This window comes from Mixophyes fleayi, chromosome 8 (genome assembly GCF_038048845.1).
Source record: "Mixophyes fleayi isolate aMixFle1 chromosome 8, aMixFle1.hap1, whole genome shotgun sequence".
Taxonomy (NCBI): Eukaryota; Metazoa; Chordata; class Amphibia; order Anura; family Limnodynastidae; genus Mixophyes; species Mixophyes fleayi.
In genome coordinates, this window is record NC_134409.1 from 97,739,556 (window position 1) to 97,766,107 (window position 26,552).

The window sequence follows — 26,552 nt, forward strand, 5'->3', positions numbered from 1 at the left end:
CTCTACTTAATGAATCAGGCTCTATGGGGTTTAGCCAAGCCAGTGGATCCCAAACTTTCTCAGTTCGAGGCACCCTTAGGGTCTCCATAATTTTTTCAAGGCACCCCCAAGTCAAAATAATTGTAAAGTTGGCCCTGTATTCCTAACCACCGGCCCTAGCCGCGGCACCCCAGTGAGACTGCCGCGGCACCCAGCTTGGGAACCACTGAGCCAAGCAATACTTTAGGAGGGAAACCGAAAGTTTGATTTAATTGAACTGGTGGCTGTGAAGTGGTAGGTGTTTGGACTTGCATGGGATGTGTAGGTGTACTTCTAGTTTGAGGAGCAGTTCCCAGGAGTAGGAGTACAAATTGAAATGAGCTGGACAGACCATCTAGGTACACCAGGGCACAACCAAGTCAATATATGGTACACATCCAGAGCATTTCATAAAGTATTAACTCTTGGCAAATGGTGGGTTTATCTGAATGGCCAATATTTACCTGTATATAAAATCATGGAATACATAATTAGAAATCAGTGACAGCGTACAACAATGCACTATTGACCAAGATGTCTAAATGTGACATATTATATAAACGAATTGTAATGGTAACATAAGCCAGGTATCTATCCTAGGGCAATTGCTGGGGTTATTTTAGATAGTGTTGGCATCTGTAATTCCACACAAAGTTCTAGCTTCAGTGTCTTATATGTGTCTGGTAGGACACCACCCCGAGAATTGTCTCAGGACTAGTTATTTCACAATATACATGCAAATCTATCTCCAGAAGAATGTCATTATTTGCTTTATCACAACATGCAAGTGTATTACTCTTCAGTGTGTTTCCTAACCAAAGCCTGAGAGTCAGGCTAAAATCATGTTTTGTTTATTTACTTCTCCTTTACAAGCCTGTAGAACTATGCCGCTTCAGTGTAATGCATTTATTTATTCGGCTCATGCACACATAGGTGGACACCTGCATTCCAGTCTTTACAACTGCCCCTGGAAAGGAGTCTACTTTTGTAGGATCGTAGGTCCAGCTGGAAATGTGCACGTTAAAGAGAATAAAAATTACACTTTAAAGTTCACTTGACATTTAGGACCACCACCCTCATTAATTTAAACTTTTTCATTATGGTTTGTTATAGCATTCATTAGGACTTTAATTAATCAATCATAAGAATGAGGGGACATGAGGACTTTATTAAAAGTGCCATTATTGTGCATTTGAATGTTTATTACACTGGTGGCAATTCACCTAATAAATGCACTTTTCTGTAAAAAGAGTTTCTGAAAGTGTCACGAGCCGCGGCGGTACTCACAGCCACCGCGGCTCGCTTCCTCTCTGTCCCAGCGTCCCGGCCGTCACCATGACAACAGGGAACAGCCGGGCGCATGCGCAAGGTGATTTAATAGCCTGAGGCTATTTAGCGCTTGATTGGATTTATTAACAGGGCCCTGTGTGTGGATACAGAGCTAGGCTCCGATTGGTTTAACCATGTATTTAAGGCAGTGAGGTCTGCAGCCTCACTGCCGATTATAGCTTCTGTGCTCCAGTCTGCTGACCTGCTTGTTCCAGTTCCTGTATCTACGATTTGACTTCCCGTGTATGACCCTTGGCTTTGTATTGGACTTCGCTTGTGTTTCCTGTGACCCTGATCCTTGGCTCGTTTACCCGTTCTGCTACTTTGCCTGTGACCTTTGACCTCAGCTTGTTCATTGTTACTGTTACCTGCTGCCGGCCTTTGACCTCTGCGTGGACCTGACTCTTCTTGCCTGGGTTCTCCCCAGCCGGTACACACTTCACGACCCTCTGTCAGTCTGCAGCCCAGTCTGTCCCCACCATCAGGGGCTCCAGTGAACACCTGACTGGCAGAGTAGACTCCGGGTTGTGTTGTGCCGGCTGGAGGGGTTCCTAACAGAAAGGTGCAAAAGGCATCCACTAAATGTTGAAATCCGCTCTACCTCCACAAGTCCTTTTGCAGGAAGAAAAAGCCTTTGCAGCTGTTAACCAGGAAGCACTATGATGTAAATATGTCATACTTACTAACTCTCTCCATCTGGGAGATCCCAGAGAGCAGGTGAAGCGTGAGGATGCCCACTTCATGCAGGAAATGGTCTGCTGTCCCAGCAGACCTACCCAGAATTCAGGAGTCTCCCGGACATTCCGATAGAATAGACAAGTATGAAATATGTTGTACTACAAAACATGTGGAGACAATCAATCCCTGATCCTTCCACCTTAGATTATGCCCTTCCCCGAAAGAAAGGAAAAAACAAAAAACGGGACAATTCACAAAAAGAATTGGTGTAGGATATCACCAAAATGCTCCGCAGACCCACATTTATCCATGTCGGGTGTGTACTTAAGTCTTAAATGCAGCACTAACATTGGTAAACGCTTCACAATAAACTGCACTCTTGGTTTGTAAATAACTTCTGAAAAGAGTGTGTTAAAGTGCCTAAAGCTGGATAGTATTAAAGGCCAACACATCATTTACGTGAAAAAAATGCTTTATTCGAACAATATAAAATACACTTATAAAGGGACTTTAAAATGCTTCAGAAAAATAAATACCAGTCACTATATTTATATACACACACATATATATTAGATATATGAAAATGTTCAATACATGAGACTTGTAATGCAGAATAAGTACTGTGCACTTGTATCTGACGAACACACAGATATTACACCTGAAATATGCCACACACCTCAGCTGACAATAGGATGAACAAAAGAACTAAGACCTTGAAAGCCAGAGGGGTTGCTGGCCCATTGCCCGTGAAGAGAACAATAGTCTAACTAAAGTTGAATATTAATTAACCCTTCTCCTGCCAAAAAGGCCACCTCTGGAAGTCAAAATGTAAAAGCAGTGATGCGTGATCAATTGCAGTATAAAGTGAGGCAGACTATTTATTGAGTGTAAGGCAACACATAGTTCATCTTGTCTATCCTGGCAGTGGACTCTTGTTTCTGGTGTTTATAAGTATCTCTATCCATTCTTCAGTACTGAGAAAGAGAACAACACTTTTTAGACTATTTCTGAAACAAAATGGAACATCAATAACTCTCGGCTGAGTTAGTAGTCTTTTAGGAAACAGATAATTCAAGATTCTCTCTCAAGTAGTCTAATCATCAAAATACAGGAAAAATAATTGTTTCCAGTGGAAGTCAAAGTAAAACATACATTTGGTTCTGGAATACCCAAGACTGAGAAATTTACAAAACACGGTGCTCCTTATTTATAACGTCAACATTAAAAAGATAAAACAAAACAGGCCAAACTGTTGTTATAGCGAGTGTGGTATTATAAACGTGACATATAATGGAATACATACATTTTTGTGCAGAGAATATACCTGGTGGTATTATAAATACAGGTTTTATAAAGAGGGAGCAAATATAGAATATACCCTTCTACTAATTATCAGACTATATTTTCGGTGTAGTTTACTAGTTCTGCTATAGTATGAATTTTGTCACTGTTAGTCTGAGCTTTCACCAGCGAGGGAATTGTGCAGACTTGAGCAGCCTATATCTCCATGCTGGAGAGATATAATTTTTGCCTTGTTTGGCTACGTTCAGACAGGTAACATATATATATATATATATATATATATATATATATATATATATATATATATATATATATATATATATATATATATATATATATATATATGTTGGTTTAGCGTATTTGAAAGGATTTGACATTACAGATACATTCCTAAAATGCTGTTACAATACAACTCCTTTCACTTTAATGGGATTCTAAATAAAAGGCTCATAAATGCCAGCTGCCGTTCTGGAAAAGGAGGACAGACTTTGTTTTCTATGCTCCTGGACAAAACGTTGCAGACATAAAAACAATCGCTCGGCTCATAATAACTATTCAATATGGTGTGTGCACATACCCAATAACGCACATACCCTGTAATCACTCACAGTAACCAAGCCGTAAGCTATAAAATCCAATACGGACTGTACTACTACCAAAAAGGTAACTACAATTAAAGGACGGTAAAATCTCGGTTCCATCAGAGAAATAATATAGGCATTGCATAATTATTTTTAGTTTTATGATAAGAAACACAGAGCAGACATGGCTGCACCCCTTACCAGAACCCCAGGATTTGGGGAAGGCGCTCTATGCAGCCATTTTTGCTCATTACTTGGTCTTCGTCACAAAGCACCCAAGCCAGAACTATGTGATTAAATTTAACATCCGTGGTTTGGTTATGAAAAAAAAATGCCTACAACTTCAGCAAAAGTGGAAGAAAATGCTTGTCTGAATGTAGCCTTACAATAGACATACAGCTGTGCACACAATATAGAAGACTCAAAGAAAATCCATACTGTAAGAAGTACAGTTGGTTTGCTGCATCATCACACCATCATTTAAAAACAAAAAAAATAGAAAACCACTGAAATATCCACTTTGGAATAGTTGTGTTGAGATATTTGCTTCTGTATTGGATGGTGACTAAAGAATGATTCATTTAAGCGTAACTGCACAAGGTTGTATTGCTGAAATCACCCCTATATATAACATCTGCACATAACCACACAATCTAATCGAATCCTCAGAACCTGCACAGTGTTAACTTCTGTTGGCTTAAGGATTTTCACTTTCAGGCAACTTAAATATATTGATTTGTAAATTCCTTACTGATACTTTTGATAAATAAATATCTATTGTTTTGGCTTCCTTCTGTGTTTTAACAAATAATGTATCTACCAGCTTTAGTGGTTTATATTGGTTGCTCTTGGATAGGTCAGTTATCTGTTCTGTGAATACAGTTTCAAAGAGCAGAGCTAAACTGTGTCATATCCAAGTGCAATAGAAAATAAACAACTCTACCTGGCATATATAAAAGGCCTTAATATAAAAAAAGAACAAAAAATAAGCTATGTAATTAGTAAGATTAATTAAATAACACAAAGGAATGTAGACCTGCTGAGGCAAACTGTGGCCCTCTAGCCGTTTTGGGACCAAAAGTCCCAGTATGTTGTTATAACAAGAGGTTTCCTAACAAAGTTAACAAGTCCAGATTATCTGATAATCTAATCTAATAATATAAAATATATATAAATAAGGGTTGTTGTTATATTTTGTGGTTCCAAAGTTTCTAGTCTTGAGTTTGTCACTTAATTGGAATTCCTGGATTTAGTTAATTCTAAGCTCAAGTAGAAATTCTATTTTTGTCAATAACCATTAAAGAAATAAAAATAATTTTACAAGACATAACAAATATTTAAAATAAGCATTTCCCACCCTTTACCCTAAAATCTTTAAAATAAAAATATATAAATATGCAGAAAAATAAACGTCTCAAACATAAATAAGAAAACAAAATAGGGCAACAGGGATAATCTGAGAGAAATGGCCTGGAATATTAAGGCCAGTGACATCATCTCCTCCCCAGCAATGCAAATTCTCTGTTCCATGGCTTGTCAAATTGATATTTTTTTTTTTGTTTGAAAGCAGCGAATAAAATATTTTAGAGTTTCTCCAGAAAAGAGAAGCAGACCCATCTCACCATAAGTAGTAATACCGATGGAAGTGGGGTACTTGTCATATGCCCAAACTGGCCACACTAGCTTGAAAACTTACAGTAATATTATATAGTTATGTCTGTAAGACACGTTAAAGTACCTTGCACCAGTATCTGTATGCATCAGAATGACTTCCTTTGCTGGGACACTGGCTACACATGACCAAGCAAACTTACATTTTTAGAATATAAATAAAGATTTAGGTTCCTGATGGAGAATGTTACCAGTGTTCTGGGCCCAGAAGGATTTATGGTCCATGTTTCTAGAATTCACATTAGACTTCCCTTAAATCAGCAAAATCTTTATATGCTTTTCTACTTTTTCCCTCAGTCACTTCTCCTATTGCCTGCATTGTTTATCCAAACATCCTTTAAATAGCTGGCTAGCAACAAGGTAGTTTAATAAAATCATGTCTGATGCTCTTTCTGTTTCAAGAGGCCCATGTTTAGGATTGATTATAACAATGAAACACAGACACTTGGCTGTTGCTATAAATATGTTTCCATCAAAGCGTATTACATGTCTTTTCTTTCTTCTAATCTTATACCTAAATGGATGGAGATGTAACCCTTCCACTCCCAAATTGCTGGTTTCAAATGTCAAACGCTGCTAGAATTGTAAAAAAAACTTTGTTTCAATATGTCCAAAAGTTACTATGGTTCATATGTTCACTTTAACTGTATGTAGTTACTAAAACATGTTTACGTACACCCCTCTAGAGCAGTGTCAGGTGGGGATAAGTCCAGCCCTGTTAATATCGGGTGATCATTACCCTACATGAAGTACACAGTGGCATGGAGAGAATGTTTAACTTATTATTGATCATTTACTTTACACACCTTCTCAAGACCTTAAACGTCTCCCTTCCTTCCCCATCACATTCTCATACTCCTTTCTTTGACTAGTCTACGACTTCCGGTTATCATTTTTCCCCTTTCATTTTGCCTTCATATGTTTTGCTTTTCCCAACATTTCACAGACACCAAGTAAATCCTTTTGGGCCATAATCCAAAAAGGACCAAACAAGCACCAGTCACACTCCACCAGGACACACTATGAGGCCTGTGTATTAAGATATCTGGTACATCTCTACTATGCCTCATATATAGATTATCTGCAGAATATGGGAGCACATTCTTAGTTAATAAAAATAGAACATGTATACATTTTTTAAAGTGAACCTGTCATGTATATAATTTACCCCCATTTCAAAAATTACAATAAATATTGTGAAAATAAATTAAACATGAAATAGTAACTTAATTTTTTCTATATAATGATTCCAACATTTTCCTCATTTCTGTAGGTTGGAGTAATATATTTCCTCTTAGAGACAGAATGTTAAATATTTCCTTAATTAGCATATTCTGCAATGGCAAACTGATAAAAAGAGAAATGATAAAGTTTTGCATTTAGCTAGCTATTAAACCAGCACAATATAAAATGCAGAATCTGATACAGTTTATAATGAAAATATTTGTGTGTGACAGGTTTACTTTAAGAAAAAGAAATGAAAAAAAACCCCAAAACACTGCTTTTCCTAATGAAAACATTTCCCAGAGATGTAGAACTTTACAAATATCTGTACTCAAAGACCAAAATGTCATGTTTTTCCTGCTGTTCTCCTACATGGGAATTTCCAATTAGGAATCCCACAATTTGGGGTAGATCATTAACTGCACCCTATAACACAATACACATACACATCCTGCTGTTGCTGGAAATGACTGGTTCGCATGGTAGAACAAAGGTTTGAGGGCAAGTTGAAGAATCCTCATACTTATGCCTATCCAAGTCTTTGGGAGACTGCTGTCTGGTGCGTGTCTTGTTGATGAGGTGAGATGGGATTTGGGTGCACAAGCAATGTTTTTTTTTTTTTTTTGCCTTTGTTAAGAGTAAGAGTTCCCAGAAGACTTCACGATGGTGATTACGCTGGTAGCAGCTACTTTTGCTGGAGTGACAGGCCCTCTGGCCACCGAGTGAGCAAAGTTTTGCAGAGCCTCATACTTGGCCCTCAGTGCGTCCAGCTCCAGTTTTATGGTGGAATTCTCCTGTGCCAACTTCTCCACTTCCTGCTGTAGGTCATTCTTCTGTTTCTCTAGTTCCTCCTTCTGCGACACACGCTTGACACGACAGCTGGCAGCGTAGCCCCTATTCTTCAGGGTTCTTCTCCTCTGTTTTAGCCGTACTACTTCCTCCTTGGACAAACCACGTAAGTGGTGATTTAGCTCCCGCACAGTCATAGACATTAATTCATCATCTGAGAGCATTGGCGTATTCTCTCCCATTTCTCTTTTCACCTGAGGGAAGAATTTAAGTTTTGTCACTAATATAGTCATTAAAAAGTGCTATGCAAATCAGTGGTTACAGAAATCAGCATCTATTAGAAACACAATATATGTATAAACTAAAAAAACAAAACAAAAGCTAGAGCCACCAGAGCATAATCAGTCTGAGCTCTCCACAACTGTGTATCACAATAATGGTTACCATGCAGTCCTATATTACAGTGGTTAAACAGATTTTATATAAAAACTTTATTACAACTACACAATATACAAATCAGTGACTGATATATTGCACATCTGTTAGAGTTGAGTAGTTATTGTGATAGGGTTTATTCCAACCAGGGCACTGTATATGGGCAGTTACTATGATCTCCCTGTGTTTGTGTGGGATTGCTTCAGGTTCCTCCAACAAGCCAAAAACATACAGGTAGGTTAACTGGCTTCAGTTGTCATTAACCCTAGTGTGTTTATTTGTGTGCGGTAAAGAACTGACTGTTAGCTTCGATGTGGGAAGAACTGATGTGAATGATTACATATTCTCAATAAAACACTGCATTTGTGCACTATATAAATAAAGGTTAATAATAAAATTAATAAAATAATGCTGCTATAATCTATTGAAATAAGCAAACAAGTGATATGTAGTAGTGGCGTGTAGATTAAATTGTAAAATTCACATTTTATCAGTGATTGATTTGGATAGAATATTCAATAGGTTTGGTAAGGTCAAAATGATAACTTATTTATAATTTAGTCATACACAGATTATCCCATTAGGTAGGATTAATGTTTTTTAATACTTTTATTTGTGCAGTTATGGAGTGTATATTACAATGGTGGGAAACAGGTGGCCAGCAGCATGCCAAGTCCTCATGTGCAGTCCACAGAGAATAAGGCAGACTTAAGGTTGGTTGGAGGGCCGCACATCACATCCTAGCAGCATTGATCAGTAGCTCTTCCTGGGAAGGAGGAGACTGGCTGTACGAGTGGCAGCCAGAGGAGAAGTGCACAGATCAGGTGATTAGGTAAGGAGAACTCAAGGGGATCGCAGCATCATACATGTCTCTCATCGCAGGCTGCTGCTGTAGATGTCGGGGTAGGGAGAGGAGGGGCTACTATGGTTGGACTCTGTGCAGACACCAGCTTGCGCTGCTCATACATGCACCTGCCCAGCTCTGTGTGTTTGTACATGTATTTGTCTTTGCATACATGTGTGTACTTAATATGTTGGTGGGGGTGATGGGCATAGCTACCATATTGTCACAATGCGTCTTCCTGATTACTGTTCTCTTTCATGGCCAAGATCTGTCTTGTGCACACTGATTAAGAAAATGAATGCCACTCTTGTATACAATGTAATGGACAGATAAAATGGTTAACTGTAAAGCTGTGTCTGTTGTGGCCACAAGCTAGAGAACTCACTTTATTATGTGATGTGTGAAAGAGTGATCAGACAGTAGTATGAGAGATACAAATGGGAGAGTGGCAAACACGGATGTCATATCAGACAGTGCTAGGTCAGTGGATGCTTAGAGAGTGGGTTTGTAGTGAATTTACTGTATGCTCTAATGTGCCAGTGGGATAATACACTGGGGCCTGAGGTTTGGAATTTTATAGTGGGCCTTTACTCTGAAGTCCAAACCTTAAAAGCCTCTCAAAGGCTCAAATTTGCCAATGATTTAGTGCTAGTGTGTCACACTGCGTAGTGGAGGAGGAGGGAGTGCAGTATGCCCCCCTCCTTTCTCTGTGTGGCCCTTTTGAAGGTTGCATATGTAGCCCTCAATGAACATGAGTTTGCCCATTGCTGATATACTATGTAGTTGTAATAAAGCTATTTAATATAAATTTGCTTAACTCTGTTGCAGTATAGGAGTGCTGTGTACAGACTCCATGGTAGTCCTAGATACTAAACCAATGGCAACAACAAAAAGTCAGCTCCTAAAACACAACAGCCCTACAATCAAAAACTCTGACTCAACAACCTGGATTTTTGTTTAGTTGGCCCTAAGGACTTTAAATGACAAACAAAGTATAAACTCTAAAAGGTCCTAATGCAAGACATGGTGGATCAGGGCATTGTCCAGGTTTTGCAGTTGACAGGTATGTTAGTAGAACATATATTTTATTACGCTACATTACAAAACCTTGATAACACAGATGACATGAAGTGCCTTCCCTCATATGGTTTCTAAGCCCGAGGATGGACAGCTGGGAATGGGACAATGATGTCAAGGGACCCTTTTAATGGAGGCGGTCCCAAGAGAGGGCTTTTCCCAAGGTGGAGAAGTGAAGAACCTTTTTATTTCAAGCATACCATTATTTCTGTCCTTGGAACATATATTTACATACATTTTCCTCTTTCTATTAAAAGAAAAAGTAAAAGTTAAAAAAAAATAAAAATATACAGTCCTACTGATCTCTTTATTATGTAATACATCCCAGGCTCAACTGTCTAGAAAGGTCCCACCTTTGGTTCTTAGCAAAAGAAGTTTGTTTTGAACAGGGGAAATAACCAATAACCGCATTTTCAAGGAGATTTTACGCGGATTTTCTTTAAAGCTTTAGTAAAATGCATACGTCAATTTGCACGCAGCTCCTTATTTGCATTTATGATATTACATTATTTGATGTGATTGGCCATATGTCTTGGCAGCAGAATACCTGGCCAAAGAGGGAGTCACATGAGTGGATGTGAGAGTCACACAAGTGACACACATCCACTCGTGCGATGGGTCTTGTCATAGAAACACCCCATTGCTACAAAGTCTCATGGCCGGTAGCAATAAACAGTCTGATTGGGCCTGGGGTACCAATCCCCTTTAACATGGAAGTTGCCATACTGCTTGCTTGAAATAAAGTTAAATCACTCTTGTGGAACAGGACCACTACTAGTATTCAAATACTAAAGCACAACACACACTTGGTTTTCAGCAACACACCTATCCAATATTAGAGTTATTTCAGTAAGTAAGGTCTAAAGAGCATTCACAGTTTATGAAATAAGCAGTGTTCTAGTGTAATATAGACTTAATTTACTGTTTCAACATATTTTTGACCCTAGTGCTTTTGAATAGGTTGTGTGTGGGGTGAATGCATGCGATATACATTGGGACTGGAGTGATCCATAGATATCATAGAACACAAAGGAAACTGCATAATACATGATGGCGGGAGAGCGGACAATGCATTTTTACTTGGTGTTTTCTCAATTCTCCTTTAAGAACGGACAATGTAGTTTTAATGCAATTTTGCTGCAACATGTGAATCCACATTTCTATACATACATTGCTAGCAAAAGGCAATGTGCAACACTTGGCTCATCCATGATATGAGGCACAGAAGAGCACACAAAAAAATAGAAGACTCAATAAAGGACTCTACTGCCACAAATCTGTAAGCTACGATATAATAAACAACAATCATATGCACTGCTTATGCAAGAACAAATCACATAAAACTACAAAAACAACAGCTACCTGATTCTTTAATAGTCACAGAAGAACAGTATTATTTTGCAATTGAGTTTAGTGGTTTTCAATTTGCAAATTCAACAATATATAGGAATAAAGCCATAAGCTGGGTACACACTACACAGTTTTCATCCAATAATCTGCTAAATCAGCCGACATACGACCGCTCGTTCAAAAGTCGGGTCAGTGTGTGCAGTGACACGATGGACGAAAGTCTGCCCAAATGGACGATTGTCGGCTCATTTGGTTGGTCGTACCGTTTAATATTTTCGTTCCAATCTCGTTTCTGTTGTGTAGTGTGTATAAACTTCCGACCGATCCACAACAGTGAGTACGAAATTACAGTCATTGCTCACGACAACATGGCTGTAAAAAGTTGCTAAAGGGACGTCCGCTCTTCCCTTTATTGTCCTAAACAAGGCTAGTGTGTATGCAGTCCATGGACCGAGCGATCGGAACATCGATCGCATGTAAAATCGCTCGGCATTAAAAGTTGGATGAAATTTCTGTAGTGTGTACCCAGCTATAGGTGGTGAGCATTGTCAGTTTAATCAGTGTTGGCAGATGACCTTGGGATTACTTTATGGAGTCCATATACGGCTGATCTGTCAGGTTTGGCCATTCACATCTGTTACAAATTGTGAAAGAGTCGTGTGACTCTTAGACCTAACATTTGGATCCAATAGGAGATGAGTGGGGCCAGATAAAAAAAACAAAAAAACAAAACAAACAAACAAAAAAAGAACACACATAAAAAACTAGATGTGGTCATTGACTATATTAACTGTCCATTCGAATCCACATCTAATAAATTCTAATCAGATGGTAAAAAACAGCAGTCTTATCGGACCCATACATAATGTAAATTGTGGCCAACTAGGTCTAAAGCAACCTAATTGACTGCCAAAATCGCATTGTGTATGGGCACCCTTAATCAGAGTGGAGGCATGCCATTTTGTGGGCTGAACCATTATTCATGAAAATTTAACCTATCAATTCACTTGGACCCAGTGACTGAAGAAAAAATGTAATTGCGAATTAATGAGCTGTATTCTCACAAATATCGGGTTAGATGACAAAGTGGCTTCCCAAATGTATAACTAAAATATTAACTTTGTTACTGCATGAAATAACATTGTTATACAGACTGGCAGACTAAGGTACTAAGCAATCACACATGTACATTTATTCTAGATGGAGTATGTTCGTGTTTGGGGGTAACGAGAGTCGTAGTAAGATGGTTCATCTAAGTACAGTACCTTTAAGGCCTTGGCCGAAAGTCCATCAGACGACATTGTCACCTGGAAGTCACGACCGGTCTGGAAAATGGTACAAATTTGGATCAAATGTTAATGTTGATTAAGCAAAATAATAATAATGCAATCAACATTTTTTGTAGATTTAATTTTGAAAGACACTATTCAAAAATTACCAGATAGCCACTAAATTTATAGAGCTGTTGCATAGTTTTATCACTGACTCCATCTTCGAATCCTCTCTGATAAAATAACGCCATGCCCATATTGCTGGTTGGGATGAACCAAAACTTTACATTTATACATATTCTAAAGAACAGTGTGAAAGACAAGCAGTTATACATCTTGCACCATAAAAGCTCATTCATACAAATAGCTTTGTAGCTTCAACAAAAAGTCACTTCTGCGATTTTTCCTAAACATACATTCAGGCTAAAACTTTGTTATTTTTAAGTGAGGATATCTTCAAGTATGGATTAAACTTTATAAGAAAGTTTTCTTCTATGACAGACATAGGTTCCAGCCCATCTCCTATATATGACTGGGTTAATGACAAACATACAATTTCTGAAAACAAATTCGCAGTGTGCAGAGTAAATGGAACCTAACTTCAACTGTATAAACTAATTAAACTGACTAATTAAAGTTTGAGAACCTCTATAATAATGGATCTAGATTGAGACATACAGTGATCGACATTCTCTGAGGAAGTCTGAACTGTTACTAGATGAAAGGTGTTGGAAATTATACATTAAAAACCTATTCGCTTTGAAAGACTACATTTATCACTACTTTTATTACTGAGTGAACTGTACATCCGAACATAGTAATTATACACTTAACTGCTTAACGGAGGGAGTATTGACAGCAATGAAGTACTTGCCATTCATCTGGAGGAGATACAACTGGAATGAGCAATACTGCCACAGACTCCGCACCACACTCTAAGTTCCTATATAGGATCGAATTGTGGACTGTTCATCTTAACTGGAGAGTGGCTAAGCTTCTGACTGCTAGCTACATTGCAAGCCTAGATACGAAGCAGACAGCAGGCAACACTTGCTGTATGTGCAGCAGCCGTATAGCACTAAGCCACCGATTGTGTGGTAAACCAGCCTCTGTACAGGAGCAGTTTCTGAATTCCTGAATCACTGAATGCTGAGTATATTACAAGCCCTGGCTTAGAGCCACATAACAAGTGATATTTTCTTTTTATCCATACTAGCCGGCGCAAACAAGTGTTTTCACTGGTGTTATTATTATTAATAATATTATTATTTATTGGGCTTCTCCATATTTATCAATGGCTACTGGCATGCATAGAGAAACCTATTTAACAAAGATTAATTTTAGGCTCATTTTGATACAGGCGGAGGGCGATTCAGACGATGTTAGGGTTTCACTTGCTGAAAACCAATGCATTTCACCCTTTATGTATACAGACCTCATCCGGGATATATCTATATACAGAAAGAACGAAACATTTTGTATTTCAGCAAGAACATTACAATCCTTTAAAATGAATAGAAAACAGCGCCATCCTGATCACAGATCAATACAGCAACACCAAATTGTTTTTATAAGAGCAACAGGCAATAAAATGAGCAGTAAACACAAAACTGCTATTTTCAGAGCAGTGATCTATAAACACTAGGTGAAGTAGTATATCTACTATTGAAACCCCATAGCCCACAGGGCTGTCTTGCAAAAGAGCTCACATTTCATGGCAAAACATTGCACCACCCAGGAGCACACCAGAAAAAACCTGATAAGAGTATACAAACATCACGCAAGACCGCAACACATAACCGGCGGATAACAATACCAATAATGAGAATAACCCTCTACAAGGATAAGGGATACATACTACAAGGATAATAGGTGCATCCTTCAAGGACCATCGGTACACCCCCACCCTCAAGATAAAAGCATCAGTTTCCTCCAACTACCCAAGATAGGATAAGTACAATCATACGGCAAGTTTAACACCCTCCTCTTCCCCCTTACAGAACAAACCAATTACTATGTTCACCACCACTGCCAAACAGAACTCTCCAAAACATTTTCTAAAAATAGGACATGGAACTGCTACCACCATTTGGCAACAACCTGCACAATAACACTATCACAATTGCAGACTGTCCAGACCATCTCCTATATCAGTACTTTGTATTTCCGTTGCTATTGTAGTCTATAAGACTTTGCCAATGACTAAAAGATTTTATCACTCTGCAATAATGGTGTATGTAGAGTACAAGTATAGTCAACAAAATATATTAACAAGGAGGAGGGTGAGAATGTGATAACTTTAATCAATATGAGGATTGTTAAAATCAATTCTATGTAATTTTGCACAAAATTATTTGATAAAGTAAGTAAAATGTATAGTATAAATGCACATGCCCTAAAAACAAGAAAAATAGTATTCCTTAACTTCCCTATTCCTAGCCTACATCAAAATTATTCCACAACAGGACCCGATATTCAGTGTTTTATTTTTAAAGTGTCGCTCCATTTCACTTTAAGGCGAGGCACAAACTCTCCAAAGTAATTAGAGATATAGGGGAAACAGGTTTTAGTCCATTAAAAAAAACCTTTGTAAAAATGTTTATAAAGTGTTTTATTTTAATAGTAGTGCCGTTATAATAAATTAGTATATCTCAGTGTATCGCATGTTGCCACAAAGAAAATTGGGGATTGCTACAATAAAAACATAATTAAAATGAATGTAAAGCCATTAAACTACCTCCCCCTGTACAATGCTGCCCTATGAGTGAGTAAAAGCCATGACCATGAACTATTTTCATTTAAATAAGTAGTAGAATAACAAGATACAAAAGTACAAGAAAAAATAAAATGAACCACTTTGCAGAAAAAGACCAAGCCCATAATGTGCACACATTCTACTAACTTATAAACCACAATCTCTAAAAAACAATGGAAAAAGCTTACTAATAGATTTTAAAATGTTGTCCCCAATGAGGGCAAAAACCATTAGCTTACTGTAAAATGAGAGCAATAGGGTTACACCTTGGATCAACATTCCAACATGACAATACTTTCTATACGCCTGTAAGAAGCTAAACATATATTTAACCTTTCTGAAGCCTTTACAATTAAGATTGTAAACACACAACAATACATTATAATACTATAATGTAAGATGGCTATTAAAAAGGACAATCCCATCAGTTATATTGAAAAATAAAAATCAATCTGGCAGATAATCTGCATGCAGGACACGCATTGCAATATGTGGAACCAACATTCCCTGTTCTTAATAAAGAAAAGTAGTTAGTACAGCATTTATTATGTGTTTGGAGAGTGCAGAGTATCCCTGTTTGTTGTCTATACAATATGAGTATCCCCCTCTTACACCTCAGTCTGTACATGGAGAGTGCAGAGGATCTATGTCTTTTTGGTAATAAATTTATATATATATATATATATATATATATATATATATATATATATATATATATATATATATATATATATATATATACACATATATATATATATATATATATATATACACACACACACACACATACAATTTTCTTGGAAGGTCGGTGTACTAGGTAATCGCACTCCTCGTGCCGTTCTGTCCACTGTCGGGGTAGTCATTATCGTGAAACTGACGTGTGTGTGTGTATGGACGGACCCGCCTGTTATTTATTTCCTGTAAGTATTATCTTAGGGGTTAAGGTTAGGGTTAGCTCTAACTCCAACACCCCTAACATAATACTTACAGGAAATAAATAACAGGCGGGTCCGTCCAGCGCCGCTTTAAGGGAAGTCAGTGTTTCTAATCACGTTATTTTCAGCAGTCTACAAGACAGCCAATCGGAATATGAAGTCATCTGGATTGCGATCAGTAGTTTTCTTGGAATGTCGGTGTACTAGGTAATCGCACTCCTCTTGTCGTTCTGTCCTCTGTCAGGGTAGTCAGTACCGTTAATTGGTACTACACCCACACATACATACATACATACATACATACATATACACGTATACACCTACTCTCACGATCATGTTTTATCGTACCAAAACACATCGCATCTGTTGATTTGTTTTAAAACATTTCCTAAAAATCACGCTCGACAATGGAACAATGTATTTTTACCACATGGGCATGAGAGATGGAGATCACAGATCTTAAGGTAAATTGTGTAGGTATACACGCACAAATCGGCATGTTTATCAGGACATTCAGTTGTTGGTGAAATCATTAGAGAAACTGCATCTGAAGTACGATTGCATACATGTATACCCGGCTTAAATGTACATGCTATACATCATGCATGCACACACACCTCCACCAAGAGGAACAAACTATACCCATGATACCAAGAGTCATCCTATTTTTGTCCAGTTCAAGAAGAATTGAAAGTAGAACAGCACTTGCAAAATTCATCACATCAGTATTTATTAGTAACTAGGATGGGGATTGTAATTTATGCCACTTCATACAGGACAGTGCTGTATTCAAAATAAAAAGTATTTGCTTACTGTGGAGCTGCCCCTCATCAAGTGGCAATCCGCAAAGATGGATAAAAACTATATATTCCACCTGATGTGTCCTACACAGGAAAAATAAAGATTATAAAATTAGCGTTCAAATAATACTCAATATTTGATATTAGTAAACATAACGATAGCACAAAAAGTAGTATGAATGAAAAAAAAAAGCCACAAAACGTAAGGTAGGGCTGGTTGAAACCCAGGAGCCAGGTAGCCAAAGCATCTTTAAAAACAAAAAAAAAAGCTGCTGGTGCTTAACTTTTGAAAGCTATTTCTATTGATGTCAATGGATGCACAGCTTCTCTGACTCCTTAAAATATCCTTCTTCCTCCTAAATTTAGCAGACTGGCTACTGAATTTTACATTATTTTGCCCATCCTCTGTGTTAGGTAGTATTTTGTGAAAGTCCCTATATCTTAGAAAACTCTTAGAGATGGGTTGGTTTTTCCACAAGTATAGGATGGTTTGACTGTGTCCTGTATTCCTGAACGTCATCAGTGCCTAACCTCTCAGTAATTATTGTGAATTATTTGGAATTGTAACCTCTCCACCCCAGCATATGACAAGAATATCAGAAATCAAGACTCTTCTACAGCCACAGATCTCTGTGATAACTTTGATATTCTACAAGATCTGTAACAGTGTTCCTAATAAATACTGAAGTGATTATGTCATAACTATGATTACTACATTATAATTACTCAGGCATTAGAATTATATAAACCTACTACCATGTGATAAATCCTAATTTGTACCACTTCTCTGTTGGCTTATTGACACATTTCCGTGCCTTGGACTTTTCTCTAAGATGGAGTCAAATCATACAGGAACTATACAATGACTCTCTTTGCCTGCCTGCTCTCCCAACCTAGAGCAGAATTTATGACAATTGTAACCTTTCTTTAGTTAAACATTAATTTGCAAACAGACCTGTCACAAGGTTCTTTTATAAAATAGGAAGTTACTTGACCAGAAGAAGAAATGGAAAAAACATTTAGCCACAGAATAAGCGGAAGTATACTTAAAGAAAAAAACTGCCACATTTTCTACCTAGTCTACTTTAAAGTCTTATTATTTAGAAGCTAAATAAAAGAGTGAAAGTTTGTAACAACATTAAAAGTGAACTCCACAATGAATGAACTTAAGGCGGTTAGAACTCTATTTTTTGTTTTTGTATTGTATAAGCAGAACCTGCTTATTTCCAAAGTGATCAATGGAGCCTAAATCTACTTACATTAGAATTACGCAGTCAAGATGCGTTTCTAACACAAGTTCAGTGCATGAAAACGCATGTGAAAATAAAAATCATTCTACCAAATGTGACAGAACTTATTTGTGTTTTTACGCTGGAGTCCATTTTTTTCCATTGGTTCATTTTCCATTTCATTGCGTCTGACAAGCATCAACACAGTTGAAAACTTACATTCATCTCAAAGGGAGCACATTGTAAAAGCAATAAGAGGGTGTTCAGAAGCATTTACATGTGTTTCCACCTGCGTTTGGTTTGAACGACATAACTTTCTCTTTTGCACAGAGAACTGTGAAAAATGTGAATTGAATATATTTTTACATGTGTATAAACATGCAACAATAAATACATTGTAAATGCCAGTCTGTACATAGCCTAAAACGGTTATATTTTCCATGCAGTTTTCCTCCACGAGTGTTGTGTTCAGAATGCAACAGAGAGAAATATTGTATAAATAAGCAGAGTTAGCATTTAGAAAGAGCTCAGTGCTACCTTGAAGATATTTTCACTACAGGAAAAGATGATGAAAGTCATTGATGTTACAATGAAAAAGATAAAAAAAAATAAAATTGTTTCTTGCCCGTATCCACCGTTTTAAAAATAATAATAAAAAAAAAAAATGTTCTAATGCTAGTAAAAGTATGTAACAGCCTATTGGCTCCAATGATCCCATACCCACTTGTGGCTGGAAGCAGTGTTGGCATGGCAGTAGCTTTCGGTTGATGCATTATTTACTTGTCCTTCACTAACACACTTCAACCCCCCCCCCCTCCCTGCAATTGATGGTTACTTCCTATATATGAAATATCCTATATTGATGGTGTTTGACATGCAGTGTCACTTGCTCTTTTCTAACACCAGTGGGTAAGCAGATTTATCACTCATATAGCTGGGCTCAGGCTACTTACGCTATTAGTGATATTATGAAGTACATATTATATGCAGCATGGTGACAAGTTAAACTAATAACACAAGACAAACAGTAAAAAAAAAATGTGAGTAAAAATTGAGACTTTATACAAAATAAATTAACTATGGTATATCCTTTTAAATGTTACTATACAAGTGATAAATAACAGCCCATAGTGAAGCATGTTTTAATGCTCATCATATTAAGGGCTTGTTTTGTTGATTAGTTCTGTATTCTCTCTAAATTTTCTCATTTATATCAGGACCTTGATAGCATCCCAACACACACTCTTACAGATTGCTAGCATGCTAGACTGTAATATTTCCAAGTAAAAAGTAGTAAATGCCAAATAGGTCACTGGGTTGAGACACCTCCCCGCTAAGTATTATAAGTTGTTCGCTATATAATGTTGCTATACACAGTGATGTATTTATTGCCTGTTTCCATGACGGGAGCACTGAAAATTCTGATGTCTAAGCCTGGCATGAATCCCAAATACTGCTCCTATATTGTCCCATGCCACTGTTCAACCTTTTAGCAAAAATCCTTGCCACCTGACAAATCAATCAGGGTTTATCATAAAAAAAAAATCTATAGCGGTCAACATACATACAACACTATTTGCAAACTTGTGTATTCCAACAATGGCTTGCATGTAGTAAAGTACTTAGTCTTTGTTTTGTGGGAGTCTTTGGCAGGTTGGATATGCCTCCACAGATTTACAATCACTAAAACTATGGTACAATAATCCCACGGTGTGTATCCACACTAACTCCTCAGATTTCTGCTATACATAACTCCAGCCCTTTTTTGCAAGAATGTCCTTTGGTCTTCTGGCCCAAAGGACATCCCTGGCTTTTGAACCACTAGCAATATTTCTGTCACATTTGGGCCACCTCCCTTTCAATAAAAACCAATGACCAAGCTAATATGCTCTTTGCCTATAAAATACCCCTTTAACTTAAAGAGAGTTGTTTTTACTACTAATCATTTGCCCTCGTGACTTATGCATGAGTCAGAGGTGTTTATAAACATGGGATACAGGGTTTGAAACCAGAGGGATAAAACAGGATCCAAATCCAGAGACACAGTAGGCAAGGTTAATGTCAGACCATGCTCAGGAGCAACAAATCAGTTTCACAGAGAATAGTCAAAATCTAAAGTCAGGCAGATAACAGGTGAGATAAGGAGTCAATCAGGGTAAAAACACTAGAGAACCATAAGTAACTGTGCACCTAGAAACAGCACCTATCACGAGCCACAAAAACCATGTGACCTGGTCTTATATAGTTTCAGAACACCTCTCCATTACTCACAACTGTACCAACATCAGTAGGACACACCGCTGTGATCCTAGAATCCAGCACAGTTTGGCTGTACCTGCAGTGGCACAACCTAACAATTGCTAAGGCTATTATCATGTGCAGATTATGGACAATGAGGAGAGGCTAGCCCTGTGCACAGGTAACATGTTACTATATCTGGAAGATGATGTCCCTTGTTTGGTGCAGTCCTTTGTTGATAATCCCATAGGTATCTTTTCAGGACTAGATATCTACTACTGAATTCATCACATTCCCTCAGCTTCCCATTCTAATATCTTCCCTGGCTCCCCTCTAACATGTATTTCTTACTTCCAGTACTTTCAGGTAGTTTACAAATATCTCTTTATGTTCGGTCATTTCAATTTACTGTCAGTGGCAAACATGTGTGTGGCCTGTTCCTCCCATCTCTTTACAGTTATGGGAAGAATTAACCTATTAAAATTGAAACTTCCACCTAAATATAATTCATTGTGTTGCCAAGCCCATAATTGGATAATCAGATAAAGTAAAGTAAGGCAATCATTTCATTTCTCTAGATGGAGGGACTGGCTTAGCTTGCCTACTCTCAATCTACAGACCTTAGGTGGCCTTTGAACTTCACAATTTTTTCTTTAGTTTCTTGCAACCATATAGGTCTCTGTTTGGAGTTAGTATGATGTCTATTAAGTTTTCTGAGGCCTGCAGTTCATCACACTTGTCACTATTCTTCAGACAGTGGCACATGCCAGATCTGATATACCACCATATCAGTAGTCTCCTTTTACTCCCCTCTGGCTTCGTTTTGTGCCCTCTTCACCTATCTACAGTACCTGACCCACAAGTGTTGGCAGCTGATGGTATTAAAATTGTAAAATAAATCTTTAATGAAGACTGTGTATTTTAAGCTTCACCTTGTGGTCTCTTGTCAGTTAACTCTATTGCCTATATAAGTACAATTAGATTATTTAGAGGACCCACCCTATGTGGCATTTGTATGTTTTCCCTGCGTTTGTGTGGGTTTCTTCCCACATAGTTCAAAAACATAACAGTAAGTTAATTGGCTTCTGACAAAACTGGACCCTGGCATGTGTATGTATGTATGTATGTATGTATGTATGTATGTATGTGTGTGTGTGTGTGTGTGTATGTGTGTGTGTTATAGAATTTAGAATGTGAGTACCAATGGGGCAGGATGTGAATGAGTATATAGGGTACAGAGTACCAGCTGCGCGCGCCCAAGATGGCTGCCTCACCCTCTGTAACAATGTAAAATGCTTTTGAGCCTTATTAGGAGTGTCACATAAAGAATTATTATTATTGAACTGGTTGATGACTGCAGCAGACCCTAGAAATGTTTACTAAAATCAGTCATATCTGCAAAGCACTGCATGACAGTTACATTTCTTTCATCTTATTTAATACCTGTGTCTATGGTTTTCGATGAGTTTGCCCCAACCGGAGATGAACGGGAAGCGCTAGTTACTTTTTTTTTTTTTTATGATGAACGTGAATATGAGCTAACTTAGAGGACTTCAAAACGCTGATGTCCTCCCTTTATACAGGCTTACATACCTAGCCACTCAAGTTATGAAGAGGTCTATAAAATTTAGTTGACATCGATAGACCCCAATACTTGTCATCCATTTTGTAGCACAGTGAACCCAGGGCACTCCTAGCAGGCAAGTTGTTCCCCTTTCCAACGGGAATGAAGGCCAAGTGCAGTAGGTGCCCATTGGCCATCAACAAAATTGCACCGACATATATTTCCTCACTTGTCTCGAAATATCTCCCTACTTGACACCTCCGTTCTGCACAAGATCTACGTCTCTCCTCCACTCTCATCACATCCTCCCATTCTCGGTTACAGGATTTTTTCCGGGCTGCACCTACTTTGTGGAATTCCCTCCCTCGCACAGTAAGACTTTCCTCTAGTCTTCAAACCTTCAAGCGTTCACTGAAAACCCACCTCTTCAGACAAGGTTATGATATTCCTCAACCATCATCTTAATTTCCCTAGATTACCCTATTGCCATCCTCTACACTGCTAACGCAAGACAACAACCTTCTGACCAACATTGCAACACACACAGCCCACTCAGTACTTTTACATTTGCAGTCTGGCTGGTCCATTGTGCAATATGATGTAGCACATGCCCTTGTGTTTCTAACTCCCATTGTCCTATAGATTGTAAGCTTTCGAGCAGGGTTCTCTTACCTCTCTGTCTGTATGTATTACCCAGTATTGTCTTATTAATGTTTGTTCCAAATTGTAAAGCGCTACGGAATTTGCTGGCGCTATATAAATAAATGTTGATGATGTTGATGATTGGTGTGTGTGTATAAATGAGTGTGGTATATTAGGTGGATATTATTTGTTACCTATATTTTCTGAAACGTTTTAAATAAAGCACTATATGAAAAAGCCAATAAACCTAAAACTCAAATTGAGACATTAAAAAAACTGCATTTTACATACGCAAATACGGCACATATTCACAGGTTCTTATAACCTGACAGCTCAAAATAGTTCAAGCTTTTTTATTTATGGATCATTGATATGAAGCAGAACGTGTACAGACTATCTAATGTACAAGGCTGAATGTTACCTTAAATGTTCATCCAATCCATCCAAATACTGCAACTATCTCATTGCCATCATAAGGCAAAGCAAAGATATTATTCCAACTCATATACAGCTGTATCACATTCTCAGTCATGAGATATCATAAGGTAAAATGCCAGCTATATACGTGGCAACCTTTATTACAAAACATAACTGATGTTCAAAATAGAAGGCCTAACTTGGTAGCAACATAAATAAGCCTAGCAATAACATTATAAATATTGTCCAGCTGGCAAAACATTCTTATCAATCTTGTTTAACGAACTTCCCAGTGATGAACTTTACACCATGACAAAACAATATTTTGGCAACATTGGACTTCAGTGTCAGTCTCCTGCCTGAAGGGTCACTGGTACATTGCAGAGTAAATAGTGCTGAGCATGAACTTTCTACAGGAGATCCTTCAGTAGCTGTGCTTCACACTTCATACGTTCTGCAATTTATGCTGACTCGTAAACTCTTGCCACTTAGGACTCACCCCTATCCTCTGTTAATGCGCTTTTCAGCTGCTAACTAACGAAAAGCAAATTAAAAATATATTTCTTCTGGTCTCATTCCCAACATTGTGTTTAAAATTTTAGAACACAGAACATCCTATTTCTCATTTGTTAATGCGAGCTACAAGTATAATAGATTGTATCGCAATCATAGAAAACGCAATGCATAAAAAAAAAGGAAAAACACTTCACTAAAACACCTCTAGACCTAGTTAGTTGTAATACGTGTTTACTCATTTACCCAGAGCATGTGTGAATGTGCCCCGAAGTGCAAGAACAGTATATCTGCTGTTTGTTTTTTTTAATGAAGGGCATTTCATAGGTATAAGTTATCATATGTAGGCTCTGACAATAACTGTAAATAGCTTGACTCTAGGGTATAAGAGTCAATTTAATGCAGTTTTGTTACATCTAGACAGTAGATAATCACAACATACACAATCAATTCCGTGATCCTACACAATAGCGTGGGACCTCTTGACTGCAAACCATCAGGACAGGATCAGACAGTGCTCGGTTTCTATATACAAAAGTGTCACCTTCTGCCCACAGTTTCAGGACAGTATTCGACAATGCAGACTTTATATATAATGTTGTGTCGGCTAACCATTACATAGGATATGATGAGACAGTGTTGACTTTATTTCTAATGTAGGGTTACCTTCTGACAGCAGGTTGTTAGCACTAACTTAACCTGTGCTCGGTTCTATGTAATATAACCTTCATACTGTAGATTATCAGGGTAGACTGAGACATAACTGAGCTTCCATATAATGTAGGGTGAATCCCTGACTGGACCTGACAATTTGCATACCATGTTTATTTTCTATCCTACTGCCTGACAATATATAGACTTATTTCAGAACATACACAATTTATCTTTACTGCAGCCATGAGGCTGCTCCAAAACTCCATTAAGCAAACACACGCCCCCTTCAAGTCAGTTACAATTACATACAGACAACACCCAGGGAAAAACAGGAATGTTACGTAAGGAATGTTACACACACTCTTCTCTGGAAGAAAACTAACAACATGACTTCATCTGGGAACAATCAGCAAGAAAAACAGTATACTAGCCAGAAAACCCTCCCTCTTCTGTAATACTGGCGCACCACTGGCATGTAAGATCACCAGAGCAAGGATTCTGTCCACAAAGTTTTATAAAACTGCAAAGTGTAGCAACCTACAGAAAGGAATGACATGTCACATTGATATAACTGACTACATGGTTTCACACACACAAGTCGTTACCTAGCTTTATGTGAACACTTCATATAGTGGCAATTACTGCCTCTGTGTATGAGATACTAAGAATATACAGATTCAATGTATATTTGAGATGTATTTAAGTTATTGCATGTGTAGATATACACACACATCATGTAGTGTAACACGTGCTTAATAATTTACTAAAATGTATACATGACTACATAAAGCAGACTGGCAATAGCTTGTAATATCCTATTATACAAACGAAATTAAGCAATAAATCCATATTGTTAATATATAATCTATACGTAAAACGTCATTTAACAGCGTTGTGTATCCGTATCACTAAATATAAAACTGGTTTCTCGACCACACACCGTACTTTGGAGGAAGTTACACTTGGGAGGGCCTTCCTTGATCGTCACTCATTTAAAAAAAACAAAACACACAACAAAACACAAAAATGTTATTACTAAGCAGTAAAGGAAAATATGCCATGCCTAAATATAGCAGTGGCAGTGGCCTGTATATGAAGAAAGAGCAGCATCGTTTGATTTCACCCCTTCCATGCCAGTTTGAGAGCCTTCAGCAGAGACAACAACCTATCACTGACAGCGAGGAGTTCCTGTAAGCAAATAATAGACGTAGGAACTGTAAACGCAATCCTTTAAGAAATAACGATTAGTATACATATCCCACCAAGATCTTCGGATGAAAACCACACAGCGTTTCGTTTGACCACATCATACAAAGAGCGAGCTTCCTTGTTTCCACCGTGTAAACACGCTTGCTACAAGGCGATCTTCTGCCCGATTCCAATTTCCTTATTATTAAACAGATCAGGTCCCACCCAGGTTCAGGGAGGAGATGCACATGGGGAACGAGGCGCTCCCTTACCTGCTGTGCTGTAGGATGAGGGGCCTGGGGGTCCCTGGGAGCTGCTTGCAGGAGGGAGTGCTCAGATCTGCTGAGTTGTAATGTTACAGTTTCCTGGAATTACTCACTCACGGATTCCTTTCATTCATAAAAACACAGTCATGCACTGACGTCATCCTTAGGGGGTGGGTCAGCAGCTATCACATGATGGGAACAGTGATGTCATTCAACTGCCTGTCTGAGTTTAAAGGGGCGATGTCACCAGAGTGAGTTAGCTTCCAAAATAGTTTTCAAAATTATTACTATATTACATTGAAAATGTAAATATTAACTCTTCCAAGGTAACCAGATTGATAATTACATAGTTATTTTTCAGTTACATTTTAATTATTTCTTGATTGTATAAAAATAGGAGATTATTTTCACTTGTTGAACTGCGAGAACTGACTACTTACTAAAGCAGTGATGGTCAAGCCGTGAACTGCATGGTTTGGGCTCTAACCTTCACAGGGGTGCGTAATACTCTTAATCTCAGTAATAAGTTAATAGAATACATTTAATCAAAGATGCTTATCTGGAATTTTCAACAAGTGTTGCAGGCAGTGGCGGAACTACCATTGGTGCAGCAGGTGCAGTGCACCAAGGTCCATGGAGATAATGGGGCCCGCTGCATGGGGAACTAGTGAGTTGTGGGCTCCGGTTCCCTCCTCCGGTGTCCACAGCTCGCTAGTTCTGCCTCTGGTTGCAGGCTAACAAATCTGACAATAAAGTAGGAAGGAGCTGGGGGCAGCATGTGA

The 26,552-nt window shown here is 38.0% G+C and overlaps 1 protein-coding gene across 7 annotated transcripts; it reads right to left on the bottom strand.

Annotated features, from left to right (window-relative positions):
• Positions 1–4,776: 4,776 nt before the first annotated feature.
• On the bottom strand, positions 4,777–25,921 carry MAFF (MAF bZIP transcription factor F). 7 transcript variants are annotated; one of them, XM_075182954.1, is made up of 4 exons: positions 25,777–25,919; positions 17,073–17,143; positions 12,564–12,623; positions 4,777–7,846 (listed from the first exon to the last, which is right to left on the bottom strand). In XM_075182954.1, exons 2-4 carry the CDS (start codon positions 17,088–17,090, stop codon positions 7,436–7,438), a joined length of 489 nt encoding a protein of 162 aa, XP_075039055.1. In that variant the 5' UTR covers positions 17,091–17,143; positions 25,777–25,919; the 3' UTR covers positions 4,777–7,435. The 7 variants fall into 7 exon arrangements, with proteins under 7 accessions (XP_075039055.1, XP_075039054.1, XP_075039057.1 ...); XM_075182953.1 differs by lacking the exon at positions 25,777–25,919 and adding an exon at positions 25,579–25,763; XM_075182956.1 differs by lacking the exon at positions 17,073–17,143 and having other exon boundaries at positions 25,777–25,921.
• Positions 25,922–26,552: the final 631 nt, after the last annotated feature.